Genomic DNA, 18,794 nt, shown 5'->3' on the forward strand with positions numbered 1-18,794 from the left:
GTAACTTTTTTTTATACTCTGAAACCAATAAGTGGCCCAATTACATTATACATGCTTTTGATCACTTTGGTATGTGATCAATTAAAAGTTTTCCTCTTTAATGTCGTCTTACTAGCCAGATAGTGGGATTTAAATCTGGTACATTGACTCTCTCTGTTTTTGTTTTTTGTTTTTGCCAGCTAGTATCTTTTTATAATTAAAAATTTTAAATTTACTATTACACAGACATGTGTGGAGGAAGAAGTTAAAATCCTATGCCTCTGCCTATTAAAGGAAACCACTTTTAATAGTTTAGCATATGTGCTTCCAAACATTTTCCATCATAGAAAACTTTACATGAAGGTATATGTATCCCTAATTCATTCCTTTTAAGGGTTGCATTATACTGTAAAATATGAGCATATCATAATTTAACTCTTTGGCTATTGATATACACTTGGGTTATTTCCAATTTTTTGCCCTTATAATCAATATAGCAGTGAAATTCTTGGTATATATACTTTTTTGCAATGTGGAGGTATTTTATGCTGACTAGATTCCTAGGAGTGGAATTGCTGAGTGAAGTTAGTGCATTTAAAATTTTGACACGTGGCTCAGTTTTCTTAAAAGCTTGTAGAAATGGACATTTCCCCCAACAATGTATGAAAATGACCATTTCCACATATCTTTGCTAACATTAGATATGATGACTCTTTGCCCCTGCTTTGGCAGTCTGATGGTATCTCATTGCTCTGATTTGCATTTCTCTAATTGAAAAGGAGTTTGCATATTTTTTTCATGAATTGATTGGTGTTTATATTTTATGATTGCCCTTTCAATTTCTTTGCTTGGTTTTCTTTTGAGTTATTTTTCTTGTCTTAGGATCTCTGTATATAGGAAATAATAGTCCTTTGTTATACATGTTGCAGATATTGTCTGTCAGTTATATTTTATAGTTATCTTTTGTCAAACAGGAATCTTACATTTTATATAGTCATATTTGTCAGGGTTTTTTTCCCCTTATGACTCTTATATTTTGTGTCTTATTTTAGAGAAACCTTCTCCATCCCAAGATTAAACACAGCGTCTCCCTTGTTTCCTTTAAATGCTTTTTTAGTTAAAAAAATATTTAGCGTTTTAATCACTTTGCAGTTATTTATATATGAAGTGTGGGATAAGACTCTAATCTTTTTTGCCACATGAATATCAAATTGTCCCAACACCACTTATTGAATAGTCTGTTTTCCTCACAGATTTCAAATTCTTTCTCATTATGTTCTTAATTCTCATATATATATATGTATCTATATATAGGTGTTTTTGTACTTTCTACCATTCTGTTGATTTGTTTATTCCTACACTGATATCATACTGTTTTGATATCTGGTAGGGAAAATCCTTCCTTAATTCTTCTTTTTCAAAAATTTCTTAACCTTAAGCATTTATTTACTTTTCCAGCATACCTTTATAATCTGTTAAGCAATATTTTAATGCCTGTTCAAATGGTTTTTCATACCTTTGGTTTTATTTTTATGTATGATTTATTCATTCAGTAATATGCATCTTTTCTTCTTCCATTTCAGAGTCCTGTGTATGGAAACTCACACGAGTCAGTTCAGTCTAGAAGGGTAGTCATTTCTCATAACATGGACAAAGCTCTGAAAGAAGGTAAGGATTAAGTTAGGATATATAATTACCATGGGAAGCAATTCATTATGTTCTAAAAGGAAAATAGTAATTCCTAGCAAATTTATCTATCATTGTCTACATGTTGCATTTGAATTTTTTCTTCATGAATTTTTACTTGAAGACTTAATAAATACATCCATGTTTTAGTTAAATGGATGGGATCTAAACATTGATTAAGTAGGAATTTGCAGGTCACATGAAACTAGCCAGCTAAGTGGAGCTAGTTCCAGGATAGGAAGCAAGGATCTGCTCTCTGTTACCTAAAATAGGTATCAGGAAACTTGGTTTCTTTTAGATATAACCTAGAGAAGGTGTGTTGGGGATAAATACACTCAGGCTCGCTCATGGACAAACCAGTTAACCAAATGAAGGGATATCAGTCAACCTTATAAAAGAGTGAAGGACATTCACGTGAAACTTGTATTAAGGATGATTGGAAAGGAGATTGTGGCGGGTACAATATTATATGTCTAGAAATGGGGACAAGTAAGTGTAATTACAAATATTAAAGTTTAAAAGAGAATAATATATTTTGATCAAATTAAAGTTTAAAAAGATATTTTAAAAATTAAATTTCTAAAAACTGATAATTTCAGTTATATGTACAGAAAAAAATGTCTGAGGTTTTTCAGATGAAAATACATGGTGTTAAATATGAAGTTAGTAGAGAACTGGCAGCTATACCAGACACACTTAAAAGGTTTTCTCCTGAAGTTACATTTCCTAGAAAACTGACAGAAGATAGACTTTTAAAAATCTTTTTGACTTACTATTAAATCTCACTAGATCTATAGCCTAATTTTCTCTAGGCTCCCCTGAATTATCTCACTAATGTGGGCCAGAGAATTTAATTCAGTAATTATTGCGTACCTGCTGTTTGCTCAGTAGACTTGGACTACTCTAAGTAGACAGACTACTTAGACTGTCCAAGGATTAGAGGCTGACACAGCAGAAGCAGAGCTAGTACCTCAAAGAGCATGACTTCCCCCTCCCCATAGGCTCAACTTATCTTGTTCATGACTCACTCTTTCTTCCTTCCTTCTTTTCCTTCCTTCCTTCCCTCCCCTCCCCCTCCCCTCCCCTCCCCTCCCCCTCCCCTCCCCTCCCCTCCCCCTCCCCTCCCCTCCCCTCCCCCTCCCCCTCCCCTCCCCCTCCCCCTCCCCCCTCCCCTCCCCCTCCCCCTCCCCCCTCCCCCCTCACCCCTCCCACTCCCTCCCCACCCCTCCCACTCCCCCCTCCCCTCGAACCCGTGTCCCCTGCATTGGCAGGTGGATTCTTAACCACTGCGCCACCAGGGAAGTCCCTCATTCATGACTCTTTACCTAGTGATATAAAATATCTGTCCATTTTTGTTGAATGAATGAATAGATCAACCAGTGACATAACCTAATAACCCCAAAATCTTCCCAGAAGATGACTTTCCTTTTGCACACAGAGAGTAATTATTAATTGCATTTTTGAAAACTTTGTTAAAGTTTTGAAAACTTTGTTTTGAAAACACCGTAAAGGGCCATCTATATATCAATGAAATTGTTGTTCTTATCATTATCGTTGGGGCAGTTCCTGGTGGAATGAGGACTGTTTCCTTGTGCCAAGAGACTCAGGTCATGGACATTTACAACCTGCAGGGCTCTACCTCTTGGGCATGGAAGACTGCACCCTGAGATATCCTGGGGAGAAGGCAGAGATGGAAAATGGCTCTCTCGGAGCTTCTCTCTCATACTGTTTACTTAGGTTGAGTCATTCCTTGTTCTGAACATTTATAGATAGAGACTTACCTAGCATTTTCTAGACTAAATGGTAGCTTTTTAACTGGTCTCTTCACCTCTAGTAATTCTCTACTTTGTTACCCTAAATCCTCTTTTCAGATTGATCTAACTAAAGCTGAAGTTCTAATCATGTTATTCCATTCTCTCTAATCTTCAGTGATTCCCTCTTACCTGCTTACTTCTTTGAGAGCCGTCCTAGAAATTAGATGTATTTGAGTGATAATAGCATCTGGATTTTTGTTGGCTGTTATGCCTTTAGAAGAAAATCTCTTTGCTTGGCAGTGAGAATAAGTGTTCTTTCACTTCTCACTGTGGTTTGTTACATTACTTATGCTTATTTCTTAATGAAGACCATAAAATGATTTTATGATCACGAATTTCTGTCTCCTTGAATTGACCTAAAAGGTATATTTAAAAACATTTTGTTCATATGTGTACTTGTGTAAGTGAGTGTATGTAGTTAGGTAATACATACTTAGAGTCATGGCTTTGTTTTGTACTTTTTATATTTGTTACATTTTTATGATACTTAGTTTGAAGAGGGGTGCTGATGAGCTATTGATGGAAGATATGCCTGTGGCTAACACATATCTCTATTATTGAGTACAGTTTTTTGTCAGTATTTATTTTTATCCATTTCTCACCAAAACCTGTTATCAGAGGAGTATTTTAGATGTGTAATAATTAGAGTATGCAATGTGGTTAACAAATGTAGTGAGACATTATGTAGGTGAATATGCCCTTCACATAAATCTTTTAGCATGCTGAAAAGATCTTATTTTTAGAGATTAAGTCTCTTATAATTGCTCTTAATTTCCTGCTTTAATTTGAAATTAAATTTTAATGAAAGGAAAAATGCTTCTATTTTTCCAAACGTTTTGGTTTGCAGATTTATTTGCTACTAGCTAAAAATTCTTTGGCATGAAAACTTTGATACAAGAGTACGAGAGAAAGAATTGCACATGAACAAATTAGCAGTGTTTTATTGGCAAGGTGTGTGTCATCATGCTCTTGTTGCTTGGCATTGGGGTGCCCAGAAGGAGGGTAAAAGGATAGAAAAGCCTGGAGGTCATGTAATCCAGCCCACCATCTCAGGAAGTAATTTTTCCATGTCATCCTTGTCCATTAGATACTCAGCTTGTTTAAAAATTTCTTATGATGGAACATTCGTCATCTAATATGGCAGCCTCGAATAGCTTTAATGGTTTTATTCAGTTCTTCCTTATGTTGAACAGAAAAAACAACTTCCTTGTGATTTCCACCCATTGGTCCTATTTGTACTGTCTAGAGCAATTTAAAATTTAAAAAAAAAAAGAGAGTTTGGTACCAAGATAGAATATTTAAAGATTGGGCTATCTGAGAAAATCCAGTATCTATGGTCACCACACCCCCAAAATTCTAGTTAGATGAGACTCTCTCATTTTGAAAGGCTTCAGGAAAGAGTATGTCTTCCCTTGTTTTGTTTTCTACTCTCTTTAAATTTTAACAGTGAGGGACTTCCCTGGCGGTCCAGCGGTTAAGACTTTGCCTTCCAATGCAGGGGGTGTGGGTTTGATCCCTGGTCGGAGAGCTAAGATCCCACATGCCTCTCGGCCAAAAAACCAAAACATAAAACAGAAGCAATATTGTAACAAATTCAATAAAGACTTAAAAAAAAAAATGGTCCACATCAAAAAAAAAAAAAGTCCACATATTTTAAACAGTGACTACTAAATAGCAGGTGGCCAGCTTCCAGTAGAAAAGTGGTCTCGGTGTCTGCTGCTTTCACCCATGTTTGACTAGTCGCTTTGTCTCTTCCCGGTAGTGTTTGACTACAGTTACAGAGACTACATCCTGTCCTGGTATGGAAGCCTCAGCAGAGACGAGGGACAGCTCTACCACCTGCTTTCCGAGGACTTCTGGGAAGTTGCGAGACAGCTGCGCCACAGGCTGAGCCACGTGGACGTGGTCAGAGTTGTCTGCAATGATGTCGTGAGAGCTTTACTCGCTCACTTCTGTGACCTGAAGGCAGCGAACGCCAGGTAACTGTTATAATGGGAACAACCTCCCCTTCACCTTTATTCCTAGTAAAATATTTTCCTTATTGAGAAAGTGGTTGAAGTCAAACAAAACTCTGCCATACTCATCCTCTTGCTGGCACTTGGCTGGAAATGTAGACATATTGGGGGGATAATTATAATGTTCTGATAGAGTAAATTAAAAAAAATTTTTTAATAGAAAACCACTTTATAGACTTGTTTGATTTTGTCAGTAACTGAAACAGTAAAATGAATTTTATGGAGCCAGCAGCACTATCATGAATTTATTTAGACAGTATTAAGGGTACCTAGAAACAGAACATTTAAATATAGTGCTATACACTCTGGAGAGTGTCAGTGAGTTTTCAGTTTTCAGGAAAGTTTAAATGAAGTTCATTTGTGTGTGTGTGTGAGTCCTGTGTTAAGAGCTCTGTTGCATCACAATATCCTGAAAATTGATTTTTAAAAGGAGCTCAGTGTTGGAGCATGTGGGCTGTAATTAGAGAAGGTCTTTCAGTGTGAAAATTGCTAATATTTAGGCTTGTTAGCCTTTTGTTCTGTTACACGGGAAGGGTTTGTGCCTGTGAGGTGACTCTGCCTATGGAAGAAGACTTCAACAAGGCCTTTCTGTGCTCATAACAAATTCTTATTCTCTTAGGTTTGCTGATAGGATCTTAAGTGTTTGTCTTACTCTTGTGTGAGTGACAGTACGATGACTCATAGCACCTCTAACTGGGACATAAAAAGCAGTCTTATTGCAATAAGTAGCCTTCTGCCTATTTGGATCTGGACTCAGTTGGAGTAGGAGCGGGCTCCCCACCGTTCCCGTGGCCTCTTCTCATTGATACCGCTCTGCCTCTACTGTCGGGGACGAGAGAAAGTATTTGCAAAATACGTCAGGGGATGAGGAAGCAGAGGCGTCCTCATCGGGCAGGTGGTAACTCACATTCTTCTAAGAAGCCCTGTCTTGCGGCTCTGTCAGAAAGTACTCCCTTCCTGCCTGTGAGGTTGCTCTGGGGCCTGGCTGCCAAGGGCGGTGGGTCGTGCAGCAGCAGCTCTCTGTCCTTGGCTGTGCCGCCTCTTCCCACGAGTTGTCCTCTCTCCCCATGTCCGCCCAGCTCAGGTTCATGTGGCCAGAATCCACAGGGCTGCCATATGCCTATTCTTTTCCAGCTTGCTGCCCCCAGTGTTTTTTGCAAACTTTAAAAATAAAACCAGGAATACATTTTATATTGTGATGCAGTTTCATCAAATAATGCTCAGTACCTGTGAAAACTTTGATATTTTTTGTTCTTTACCATTTAAAAAAAAAATGGCATTTGAGACTAAATTTTATTTTGTTCCTTGTGGGTCACAACCCACGGTTTGAAAAAATTCCTGTAGAGCTACGGTTTTCAGATTTCGTGGCCTCAGAGTCCCTCTACACTCATAAAAGTTATCAAGGACCTGAAAGAGCTTCTGTTTAAGTGGGTTAGAGCCGTGGTGTCCCAGGGCCGGCTTGTGCTGGGTGCGGGAGCGGACGGTGCACATCTCTCAACTCTGAGGTCAGTGATGATCACCTTGTCGGTTTGTAATTGGCCATGGCGTGGGTATTTACACCTTGAAATCGGCAAATGCTACAAATCGGAGCTTTTTTTCCCCCTTGGAGAGCCAGTTGTTGAACATTTACCAGCTCGACACTCATCCTATCTGTCAATACTTACCATATTAGATATTAAACTGAGACATTTTTTAAGTGTAGGAATACACAGTACATTTTCCACTTACCATCAGAGTGATGATGTCACCACACATCACGTAGCCTCTGGAAAACTCCACTACAACTTGTGAGAGTGAAAAAGACACGTGGAAGTTTTGTGTTACTATGAATATGGTTTTGACCTCACAGATCCCCTGAAAGTGTCTTGGGGACACACAGGAGCCTATATATAGACCACCCTTTGAAAACTATTGTTTTTAGAGAAAGTAACTTCCAATAAGGGGGTATGTGAACTTATAAGGAAAGCAGAGAAATAGGACTCTTGGGTTACCTCTGTAGAGTCTCAAAAGCTTAGCTTCTGCTTCCGAGTGTTCAGAATCCCACACAGCACCTAATTAGCTGTGATATATGCCTGGTGGATACTGTCAAAGATTTGTTTGAATTCAGTGGAAGCTCATTTTAAAGTATTTAAATTATGGTTCAATAGAGGACAGTATTTTATTATTATTATTATTTTTTGGCCGCGCTGCTCGGCATGTGGGATCTTAGCCCCCCCAACCAGGGATGGAACCTGTGCCCCCCTGCATTGGAAGTGTGGAGTCCTAACCACTGGACCACCAGGGAAGTCCCTAGAGGACAGTATTTCAGATCATTGTTTTATTCCAGTTAGAAGACTGATGAATTTAGGTTTGGGAGAAGAGCAAGTGGTTAGAGAAATTTAGTGTTTTTATGATTATCTGATTTCAACATGAGAGTATATTTTTCATTGAGACATTTATTTACCAGCTTCTGAAATTACTGCTTTTGTGGATAATATAAAGATATTGTGATGAGTAAGCATCAGAATAATAGAAACAGAGAATTGATTCCATTTTAGAAGCTCCTTTCCTGTGGAATTCTAGTTTTCTCATGCCAAGGGTAGATCTAGGCTATGCCTGGGAGCTTCTAGTTGATGATTCTTATTAAAGGAAAAAAAATCTACCATTGTTCTCTGAGATTATGGATATTTGAAAAAGTGCCACTAGGTCACTGGTGTTTTGCATATAGATGATCGTGCCCTGGAGGTGAATGCTGGGGATCTAATATCTGATTGTGCATCACCTTCTACAAATCACACAGTGAGACTGGCAGAAACCTAGGTTCGATGGTTATCTCGATACTTGCCTGCCCCAGGTAAACAGTGCCCTCGCCCTGGAAATCGCCGTTGGTGTACAGGTTTCCACTGGCTGCAAAATGACTGTGGCAGCCAGGAAGAACCCAATTGAGTTGGCCACTATCAGGCAAGAGAATAATAAATTGCATTAATAAAAGCAACACATCCTCTGGTTGACTGTTAGGCAATTGTGTGAGGCGGTTTTCCGGTCAGCCTGTATTTATTTCCCAGCTGACGTTCTGTTGGCTGCTTTAAGCCAATCCAGATCACACTTAAGTTTTGCCTCTGCTTCCTCTTCCTTTGCCCCATCTGTCTTGTTCCAGCATGTTTCAGGAAAATCTAAAAATGATTGTTTTTATGCTATTACATCAATGGCATCTTTAATTTCACAGCCTCCTTTTTACAATCTGTGCATTTTGTTTACTGGTCAAGCACAGGCATGTTGTTTAAGGCACAAAATAATGCTTGTTTTCGCATATGTTTCTTCTGTATCTCTGAAATTTTTTTCCTTTTCACTTTAACAATCTGATTATGGTGTAGCGTTAAAGAGTCTGGACTTGAGAGTCAGGCAGAACAGGACTTGAGAGTTATTTCTACCATTTATTACCTCTGTGGCTTTGGACTCTTCACATAATCATTCAGATCCTTAATACTCTCATCTATAAAATGGTGATGATGCTACCTACTTCTCGATGTAGGTGGGAAGATTAAATAATACTGCACATATGAAATGTATTGAAGATTAATGTCCTTTTGCTCACTCAAGGCATGAGAACCCCGAGGCAAGTACTAGGAGTTGGAGTAAACAAGTGACAGATCCACACTGACAGAAGGATGCTGCCAGGATCTGGTGACCCTGGGTTTTTTTTTAAAGTTTAATTTTTATTTATTTATTTATTTATTTATGGCTGTGTTGGGTCTTCGTTTCTGTGCGAGGACTTTCTCTAGTTGTGGCAAGTGGGGGCCACTCTTCATCGCGATACGCGGGCCTCTCATTATCGCGGCCTCTCTTGTTGTGGAGCACAGGCTCCAGACGCGCAGGCTCAGTAGTTGTGGCTCACGGGCCTAGTTGCTCCGCGGCATGTGGGATCTTCCCAGACCAGGGCTCGAGCCCGTGTCCCTGGCATTGGCAGGCAGATTCTCAACCGCTGCGCCACCAGGGAAGCCCTGGTGACCCTAGTTTAATGCTTTGTTAGATTTTTTTTTTTTTGGAAAAATGAAGCTATACATCACATTTAGGGAGAGAGCTAGGAGACTTAAAAATAATCTAGTTAAAGAGCTACTCACCCCTTTCTAGATTGTTGCTGTGACTTGGGAGTCGTGTATGAGGGTTGATGCTACTTAAGGTTGGAAATCCTGAAAGGCCATGCATTTGCATTTTTCCAGATTAGTCTGTGGTTGAGAAAATTATTGACTGTTGATATAGTCAAAGAGTGGACATAGTTATTAAAACTGATGCGTTGCCCATTTGAAATATTTTTTTACCTAATGGTACATAACCAAACTGTTTCTAGAAACGTCTTTCCTTCCCTTTCCCTCTCTTCATGTATTTATTTTTTTCAGACATGAAGAACAGCCGAGGCCTTTTGTGTTGCATGCATTCTTGAGGAACTCAGATGATGAAGTAAGATTTCTACAAACGTGTTCTCGGGTTCTGGTGTTTTGTCTCCTCCCCTCAAAGGATGTCCAGTCTCTCAGCTTACGCATAATGCTCGCAGAAATTCTCACAGCAAAAGGTAGACTTTCATAAGTAATTGATATTACTAATGCGATACTTGTGCAAGCTAACGTGCTACATACGAGTGTGATAACACTTTATATGACACCTATGCAGACCTTGTATACTGTGGGACATACGGAAATTAAAGTATTTTCAAAAGGTCAGGTTTAAATGTCACTCTAAGAAGGCATCACTTGGCCCTACGTGATAAACAGATGTTTTATATAACATATTACCAAATACATAGTCCACTCTGTTGTTTATAATGGATAACCAGTCCTTATGCCCACCACAGTGTAGCATCCATTTGGGATAGATTTTGAGTTACCCAGGCCAGTTATGTGCTTTATGAAAGACTGTCTATACTCAAACTCTAGTATGCATTTGCTTAAAATACCTTTGCTGCAGTATTCATTGACAATGCCTATATGTAACTTAGAATAAATAAAAGAGGAACTGTACCACAAAATAATGTGATTATTAGAAAAAAAAGTGTATCCAAGGAAATGCTTAGCTAGGATAAGAAAAAATGGAAGAAACTTTTCCTATCTCAGAATCTCAAACAAATAACGTTGTGTTTGATATGCATTGATTTCATATCTCATTTATTATCTCAGGATTAGCCAGCTGTACCCATTAGCTGTTATAGCCAACCACAGAGAAAAGGGGAACTTTTTAACCTAAAGTTAGTAAGATGAATCTGTCATAGTGTCATTGACTTTTCTAACAACTTCCTCCCTGAGGTCTGTTTCACCAGTTGGGAGAATGTTAACTTGCATCTTTTGGCAGACAAAACATATTGAGCCTTATAAAAGAAATCAAAGGAAAAAAATGAATGTACTTAATTTTGATAGCTTTGTTAACAACTTGGGTTCCAAATGGCTTTCTTTCATTATTCTTTTACATTAAACTCATTTGTTAAAACGACCACTTGGTTGTAGCCATAACTAGTAGCAAACCCAGAGGGATGGGTAGCTGTGTGTGGGGGTGTGTGTGTGTGTGTGTGTGTGTGTGTCTGTGGCCCATTTGGGTAGTTTTAAAATGTTTCCCAGATGTAGTTTCACTTATATAACATGAAAGCAATTCCTTTAAAGGAGAATACCCTTTTCAGTGGTGCTCTCTTCTCTGTCCCACAGTCTTAAAGCCAGTAGTGGAGTTACTTAGTAATCCAGATTACATTAACCAGATGTTGCTTGCCCAGTTGGAGCACAGAGAACAGATGAATGAACATCACAAGAGAGCCTACACCTATGCTCCCTCCTATGAAGAGTTCATCAAGCTTATTAACAGCAACTCTGATGTTGAGTTCTTGAAGCAACTAAGGTATTTGGTCTTTAATTATAGCATGACCGTGCTACTGATTATCCTCCTCTACCTAGTTAGGTAAAAAAAAAAAAAAATGTGGTTGTCAGGGAAGCAGAAATAAAGGAAGTCCATAAAACTTACTAATCAGTAACAGCAAAATTTATCCAGCTTCTCCCTTGGCAGTGGAATTCGTTCAAAGTATCATGTTTTTCAAATAATTAGGTTATAATAGAAAGCTGTTCAGTTGTTAGAACCTGCGTAGCTGCTCAGATGCTTACCTTGGAAAAGCAGTGGAAGGAAATACTGTTTTTTGTTTTTTTTTTAAAGGATAATTTTTTTAAAAAATTTTATTTATTTATTTTTGGCTGCGTTGGGTCTTCGTTGCTGTGCGCAGGCTTTCTCTAGTTGAGGCGAGCGGGGGCTACTCTTTGTTGCGGTGCGCAGGCTTCTTATTGCGGTGGCTTCTCTTGTTGCGGAGCACGGGCTCTAGGCGTGTGGGTTTCAGTAGTTGTGGCACACGGGCCTCAGTAGTTGTGGCTCGCCGGCTCTAGATCGCAGGCTCAGTAGTTGTGGTGCACGGGCTTAGTTGCACCGCAGCATGTGGGATCTTCCCGGACCAGGGCTCAAATCCATGTCCCTTGCGTTGGCAGGTGGATTCTTAACCACTGCGCCACCAGGGAAGCCCAATGCTGTGTTTTTAAAATTACAATGTAGACCATTTGTGTTGATTTTCATTTTTCTTAGAAAATACAGAGGCCCAGGTTTGGGAATAAAGGGTTCTTGACTAATTGTTTTGAGAAAACACATTTGAAATATACCCCAGGAATCTAATTTATAGGGGAGTTCAGTCTCCTTTACGGTACTTGAGATATTTTTAGGGGTGAGTGTGTGTGTTTATTTTTAATTTTTAAAATACAGGTTATGCATATACAGTATGGTTATATAGTATTGTGTAGTTTGTGGATTTTCTAGGCTTCTGTTTCTCTAGTTACCCTTCTGTTTTAGTGTCCCCAAACAAGCATGCATGGGAAAAAAGGAAACTCTGGCCTGTCAGTTTTGCTTCTGATAGGTAATTTTTGTAAGTCTCTGAGGGAAAAGTAAAATATTGGCTGAAATTGGGTCTTTGCACTGTTTGAGGGCTTTGGACTTGCCACATTTGCCCCTGAACCAGGGTCAACATTAAAGTGAGTTATGCTGCTACATTTTCTAATCTGAATAATACACCCTCTAAGAAGCACACACTGTGGATGCCTCTGTGTTCTCGTAAACTGTGCTGTATCTTAATCTAGGTCCCATAAACGTATAATGATGGGTTCGATTGTATGACTTTGTTTACAAGTAATTTAATTCTTGTGAGATATAGTCTCTGAAGATTTTAATCATGTTTCTCTTTCCATTCATAATCTTGAATAGGCTATATGGTACTTATTTATTATAGATTTGTGATTATTTATGTCTGAATCTAGAAATTCCTTTTTCATAATTGTGACACTTGAGCTGACAGAGAACCCAAGAGCCAATATTCCAAGTTTGTTACCTGAGGCTTACAGGTCACATCTACTCAAAGATCATCCTTACTGTGGCTTCCTCTGACTCCTTTTAAAGTGTCATTCCACAGAAAGTGAAAGAGCCCACAATGTCAGACACCCTTGTTGCCTCCTCATCGCCTTAAAATTCTCAACACAACAACACACACACACCAAGCTCTGGTTCTAGAGACGCTGTGCAAACTTATACTCTAATATTCCTCTGCCTGGTGCTTTTATAATATTGTTTCCAGATGTGCTGTGTGTGGTGTTACCAAGGTAATGTGATGACCACCCTCCATGGAATTACGATTTCCTCCTAAGACTGTTTATGAGCAGGTGATACCTCATGTTGATAAATTGTGGGTGCATTGAGTTCCTAAGCATTTTCCCCTGCCAGACAGTCTCTCCACAATAAGGTCAGACATGGACCATTTGAAAACTCCAAGGAAGTTTAAGATAACAATCTAGAATCAGTAGTGGCAGATACTCAAGTGAATCAGTATTCATTCTTCTTCCAGACTTGTGGATGAGTGTTCTCTTTTCTGAACCAAACAAAAGATTCCAGCACTGCACACATGGTGACATAGTTAATGGTGTAACAAAAAGACGCCAAAAGACATTTTTTGATCGGAACTAATTATTTTGAATGATCAGCTATTGGTACTCCAGCACCATCTGTCATTTTGTATCTGAGCACAGTTCCTGTATTATAAGATGAGTGGATCTTGGTAAGAATTAATGGTTTATCTTCTTTAAAATGTGCTAGCAAAAGTCTCCAGACTATTTGAAATACTATGACTGTCTTAATGTTGGCAGTTTGTCATCGAGTAGGTAAAGGAGTAGCTCAGCAAGAACTGCCTTTTAGAAAAACAGAAGCATGGTATCTACTGTCCCAGGATGATTGGACAGCCTGCTTTTGTCGCAGTCGGAGTGTTATGGATTGCCCTCACTGTGTGGCAGAAGATTACGCTAGAAGTGCTGCATAATCATTTTCCCCTTTCCCTCTCATATGTGATGGAACAAAAACGGTAAAGGCACTTAAATCTTTTTTGACATCACTTCCTCTTGATCTCATAAATAGGGCAACACTGAAGGGTAGCCCACTGGGGGTCCCAGGAAGCAGGCCCTCTGTTGAGCGCTGGGAGACTTAAGGGGAAGTAGAAAAGCTGAACTAAAGAATGGCTATTTCAAAAATTGAGATATAAGTCACATACCATAGAATTCACAATTTTAAAGTGGACAGTTCCGTGGTTTTTAGTGTATTCAAAGGCCGTGCAACCATAACCACTAATTGCAGACTAGTTTCATCACCCTAAAAAGAAACCTTATACCCATTAGCAGTCATTTCCCATTCTTCTCCTCCCCCCAGCCCTTGGGAACCACTCATGTGCTTTCTGTCTCCGTAGGTTTGCCTATTCTGGACATTTCATATAAATGGAATCATACAATATGTGTCCTTCTGTGTCTGGCTTCTTTCACTCAGCATAATGTTTTCGAGGTTCATCCATGTTGCAGTATATATCAGTACTCCATTTTTTTGGCTGAATACTATTCCATTGTATGAATATACCACATTTTGTTTATCCATTTATCAGTTAGTGGAAGATTTGGGTTGTTGCACTTTGAAGAATGCCTTTTGAATGATCATTGAGCATCTTCAGCAGTGCTATCAGTGACTGCTGATAAATGAGACTAAAATAAAGTGTTGCAGGTTCCTAACCTCTTCCTCTCACCACCTCCCCTCACTCTAAATACCTGCCACCAACAAGGAGTGTTGGAGTACAGACACCAGGAAGGGGTGTTCATTTAGTGCATTATTCCTTTTCCACATATTGTCTTCTCTTTTGCGTCCTCCACCCTACTGTTAGAAACACCTTACTTTAGGTTTCAATGGGGAGAACACTTGGAGGTACTTTGGTGATTAGACAATCAGACTCTTAAAGTGCCTTGTCTATTAGAAGCACAAAGAATCCATTTTCAGATTTAATTAAGTGGATGTAATGACCTATTCTTCTGACCTCCATCCCTTTGTAAGCTTTCAGTTCCTCATGTAAATCTTGGGAAGTATGTTGATAACTTCCTTTAGACAGGCTGCAAAATTCTCTTGTAACAAGGGGCATGAACTTCTTCAAAGAGTCAGATGTGCCTGGCAACATCAGCTCTGGGATCGTAATCCTGAAGAATGTATAGTCTCCTCAACAAGCTTGGCAAAGAACCTTAGGAGAAAATACTGTGAAAGGCATTTTTGTCAATGATAGATACACACGTTCAGAGTTGCTCTCTGTATACTTGGTTAAACAGTGCATTGTCCTGGGGCATCTTTCCTGGACCTGTGACCACGAGACAGTTCCTTGGGCATTGCTTTATTGTGACATTTTAGGTAGTTCTCTTTGATGTGGCACTGGTATATCTTTTATCCTTGGGGTGGTTGTCCCTATTCGTTGTATCTGAGGCACAGACCTGAGGACTAATTTTTACTCCCTGCTTCTTGCACTAGAGAGGCTACCAGGAACAACTCTGTGATGGCAGAGATTGATCTTTTTGCTCAAAGAGTAGGTGATGCTGCGTAAATTATCTTGTTACTTGGCTACTTACTGTTCATCTGATTAAAAAAAAATTGCCCTCTCTTTAAGGGTCAGTTCTGCTCACTCGTATTGACCGGCAGAATTGCTTTTTATCAGACTTCTGTCTAAAACCCACGTTGATGAGGCTTATCAGCCACATAGCACGAATGGAGCTGCTTTCTTCAATCATAGTCTCAACTCTTCTGTTGTTTTTCTGGTACAGTGAGAGTCCTCTGCCCTCTGACTTTATTAGGGTTTTAGGTCATTATCTTCAAACTGCTCTCAGTAAAATTTTGGGGTAGGCTGCATAAGCCAGGGAATGCGTCTTATTTAGACTAAGTGAAACCATCCACTTTTATTTTATACATATTTGGGAGTTAGATGAATGTTTTCTAAAGGAAATAGTCATTCAGCTCTGCCAGGCTGGAGTGCATTAAAAATAAACAAACAACAACAACAACAAACCCTTAAAGGTGCTATTTGTAGTTCTGCAGTAGTTTGTTGTTTTCTCTGAGCGAGCATGAGATCTTTTCACAGTAGGATTATAAAGCTAGAAATGCGTCCTTCAGGTATACTAAGTTAGTGGGTTTTTTGTTTGTTTGTTTGTTTTAACATCTTTATTGGAGTATAATTGCTTTACATTGCTGTGTTAGTTTGTGCTGTATAACAAAGTGAATCAGCTATACGTATACTTATATCCCCATATCCCCTCCCTCTTGTGTCTCCCTCCCACCCTCCCTATCCCACCCCTCTAGGTGGTCACAAAGCACCGAGCTGATCTCCCTGTGCTATGCGGCTGCTTCCCACTAGCTATCTGTTTTACATTTGGTAGTGTATATATGTCCATGCCACTCTCTCACTTCGTCCCAGTTTACCCTTCCCCCGCCCCGTGTCCTTAAGTACACACTCTACGTCTGCGTCTTTATTCCTGTCCTGCCCCTAGGTTCTTCAGAACCATTTTTTTTTTTTAGGTTCCATATGTATGTGTTAGCATACGGTATTTGTTTTTCTCTTTCTGACTTACTTCACTCTGTATGACAGACTCTAGGTCCATCCACCTCACTACAAAGAACTCAGTTTCGTTCCTTTTTATGGCAGGGTAACATTCCATTGTATACATGTGCCACGTCTTCTTTATCCATTTGTCTGTCGATGGGCATTTAGGTTGCTTCCATGACCTGGCTATAATAAATAGTGCTGCAATGAACATTGGGGTGTATGTGTCTTTTTAAATACAGTTTTCTCTGGGTGTATGCCCAGTAGTGGGATTGCTATGTCATATGGTAGTTCTATTTTTATTTGTTTAAGGAACCTCCATACTGTTCTCCACAGTGGCTGTATCAATTTACATTCCCACCAACAGTGTAGGAGGGTTGCCTTTTCTGCACACCCTCTCCAGCATTTATTGTTTGTAGATTTAAAAAAAATTTTTTATTTTATTTATTTATTTATTTATTTATTTTTGGCTGCGTTGGGTCTTTGTTGCTGCGCGCGGGCTTTTCTCTGGCTGCAGCGAGCGGGGGCTACTCTTCGTTGCGGTGCTTGGGCTTCTCTTTGCGGTGGCTTCTCTTGTTGCGGAGCACGGGCTCTAGGCGCGTGGGCTTCAGTAGTTGTGGCATGCGGGCTCAGGAGTTGTGGCTCGCAGGCTCTAGAGCACAGGCTCAGTAGTTGTGGCACATGGGCTTTGTTGCTCTGCGGCACGTGGGATCTTCCCGACTAGGGCTCGAACCCGTGTCCCCTGCATTGGCAGGCAGATTCTTAACCACTGTGCTCCCAGGGAAGCCCTGTTTGTAGATTTTTTGATGATGGCTGTTCTGACCAGTGTGAGCTGATACCTCATTGTAGTTTTGATTTGCATTTCTCTAATGATTGATGATGTTGAGCATCCCTTCATGGGTTTGTTGGCAATCTGTATATCTTCTTTGGAGAAATGTCGATTTAGGTCTTATGCTCATTTTTGGATTGGGTTGTTTGTTTTTTTGATATTGAGCTGCATGAGCTGCTTGTATATTTTGGAGATTAATTCTTTGTCATTTGCTTCGTTTGCAAATATTTCCTCGCATTCTGAGGGTTGTCTTTTCGTCTTGTTTATGGTTTCCTTTGCTGTGCAAAAGCTTTTAAGTTTCATTAGGTCCCATTTGTTTATTTTTGTTTTTATTTCCATTTCTCTAGGAGGTGGGTCAAAAAGGATCTTGCTGTGATTTATGTCATAGAGTGTTCTGCCTGTGCTTTCCTCTAAGAGTTTTACAGTGTCTAGCCTTACATTTAGGTCTTTAATCCATTTTGAGTTTACTTTTGTGTGTGGTGTTAGGGAGTGTTCTAATTTCATTCTTTTACATGTAGCTATCCAGTTTTCCCAGCACCACTTATTGAAGAGGCTGTCTTTTCTCCACTGTATATTCTTGCCTCCTTTATCAAAGATAAGGTGACCATGTGCGTGGGTTTATCTCTGGGCTTTCTGTACTGTTCCATTGATCTATATTTCTGTTTTTGTGCCAGTACCATACTGTCTTGATTACTGTTGCTTTGTAATGTAGTCTGAAGACAGGAAGCCTGATCCCTCAGCTCCGTTTTTCTTTCTCAGGATTGCTTTAGCTATTCGGGGTCTTTTGTGTTTCAATACAAATTGTGAAATTTTTTGTTCTAGTTCTGTGAAAAATGCCATTGGTAGTTTGATAGGGATTACACTGAATCTGTAGGTTGCTTTGGGTAGTATAGTTGTTTTCATAATGTTGATTCTTCCAATCCAAGCACATGGTATATCTCTCCATCTGTTTGTATCATCTTTAATTTCTTTCATCAGTGTCTTGTAGTTTTCTGCATACAGGTCTTTTGTCTCCTTAAGTAGGTTTATTCCTAGGTATTTTATTCTTTTTGTTGCAGTGGTAATTGGGAGTGTTTCCTTAATTTCTCTTTCAGATTTTTCATCATTAGTGTATAGGAATGCAAGAGATTTCTGTGCATTAATTTTGTATCCTGCTACTTTACCAAATTCACTGATTAGCTCTAATACTTTTCTGGTAGCATCTTTCGGATTCTCTATGTATAGTATCATGTCATCTGCAAACAGTGACAGTTTTTCTTCTTCTTTTCCAGTTTGGATTCCTTTCATTTCTTTTTCTTCTCTGATTGCTGTGGCTAAAACTTTGAAAACTATGTTGAATAATAGTGGTGAGAGTGGACAACCTTGTCTTGTTCCTGATCTTAGTGGAAATGTTTTCAGTTTTTCACCATTGAGAACAATGTTGGCTGTGCGTTTGTCATATATGGCCTTTATTATGTTTACGTAAGTTCCCTGTATGCCTACTTTCTGGAGGGTTTTTATCATAAATGGGCGTTGAATTTTGTCAAAAGCTTTTTGTGCATCTG

General features: G+C 39.3%; 1 protein-coding gene across 2 annotated transcripts in view; it reads left to right on the forward strand.

Annotated features, from left to right (window-relative positions):
• The window catches only part of SNX25 (sorting nexin 25), a 111,195-nt gene that overhangs the window by 24,710 nt on the left and 67,691 nt on the right, over positions 1–18,794 (forward strand). For both annotated transcript variants that reach the window (XM_061177637.1, XM_061177635.1), the window contains exons 2-5: positions 1,563–1,647; positions 5,242–5,458; positions 9,871–10,043; positions 11,164–11,350. In XM_061177637.1, the coding sequence (XP_061033620.1) occupies positions 1,563–1,647; positions 5,242–5,458; positions 9,871–10,043; positions 11,164–11,350 (662 nt within the window). The remainder of the gene's footprint in view (positions 1–1,562; positions 1,648–5,241; positions 5,459–9,870; positions 10,044–11,163; positions 11,351–18,794) is intronic.

Source organism: Eubalaena glacialis, chromosome 20 (genome assembly GCF_028564815.1).
Source record: "Eubalaena glacialis isolate mEubGla1 chromosome 20, mEubGla1.1.hap2.+ XY, whole genome shotgun sequence".
NCBI classification, from domain to species: domain Eukaryota; kingdom Metazoa; phylum Chordata; class Mammalia; order Artiodactyla; family Balaenidae; genus Eubalaena; species Eubalaena glacialis.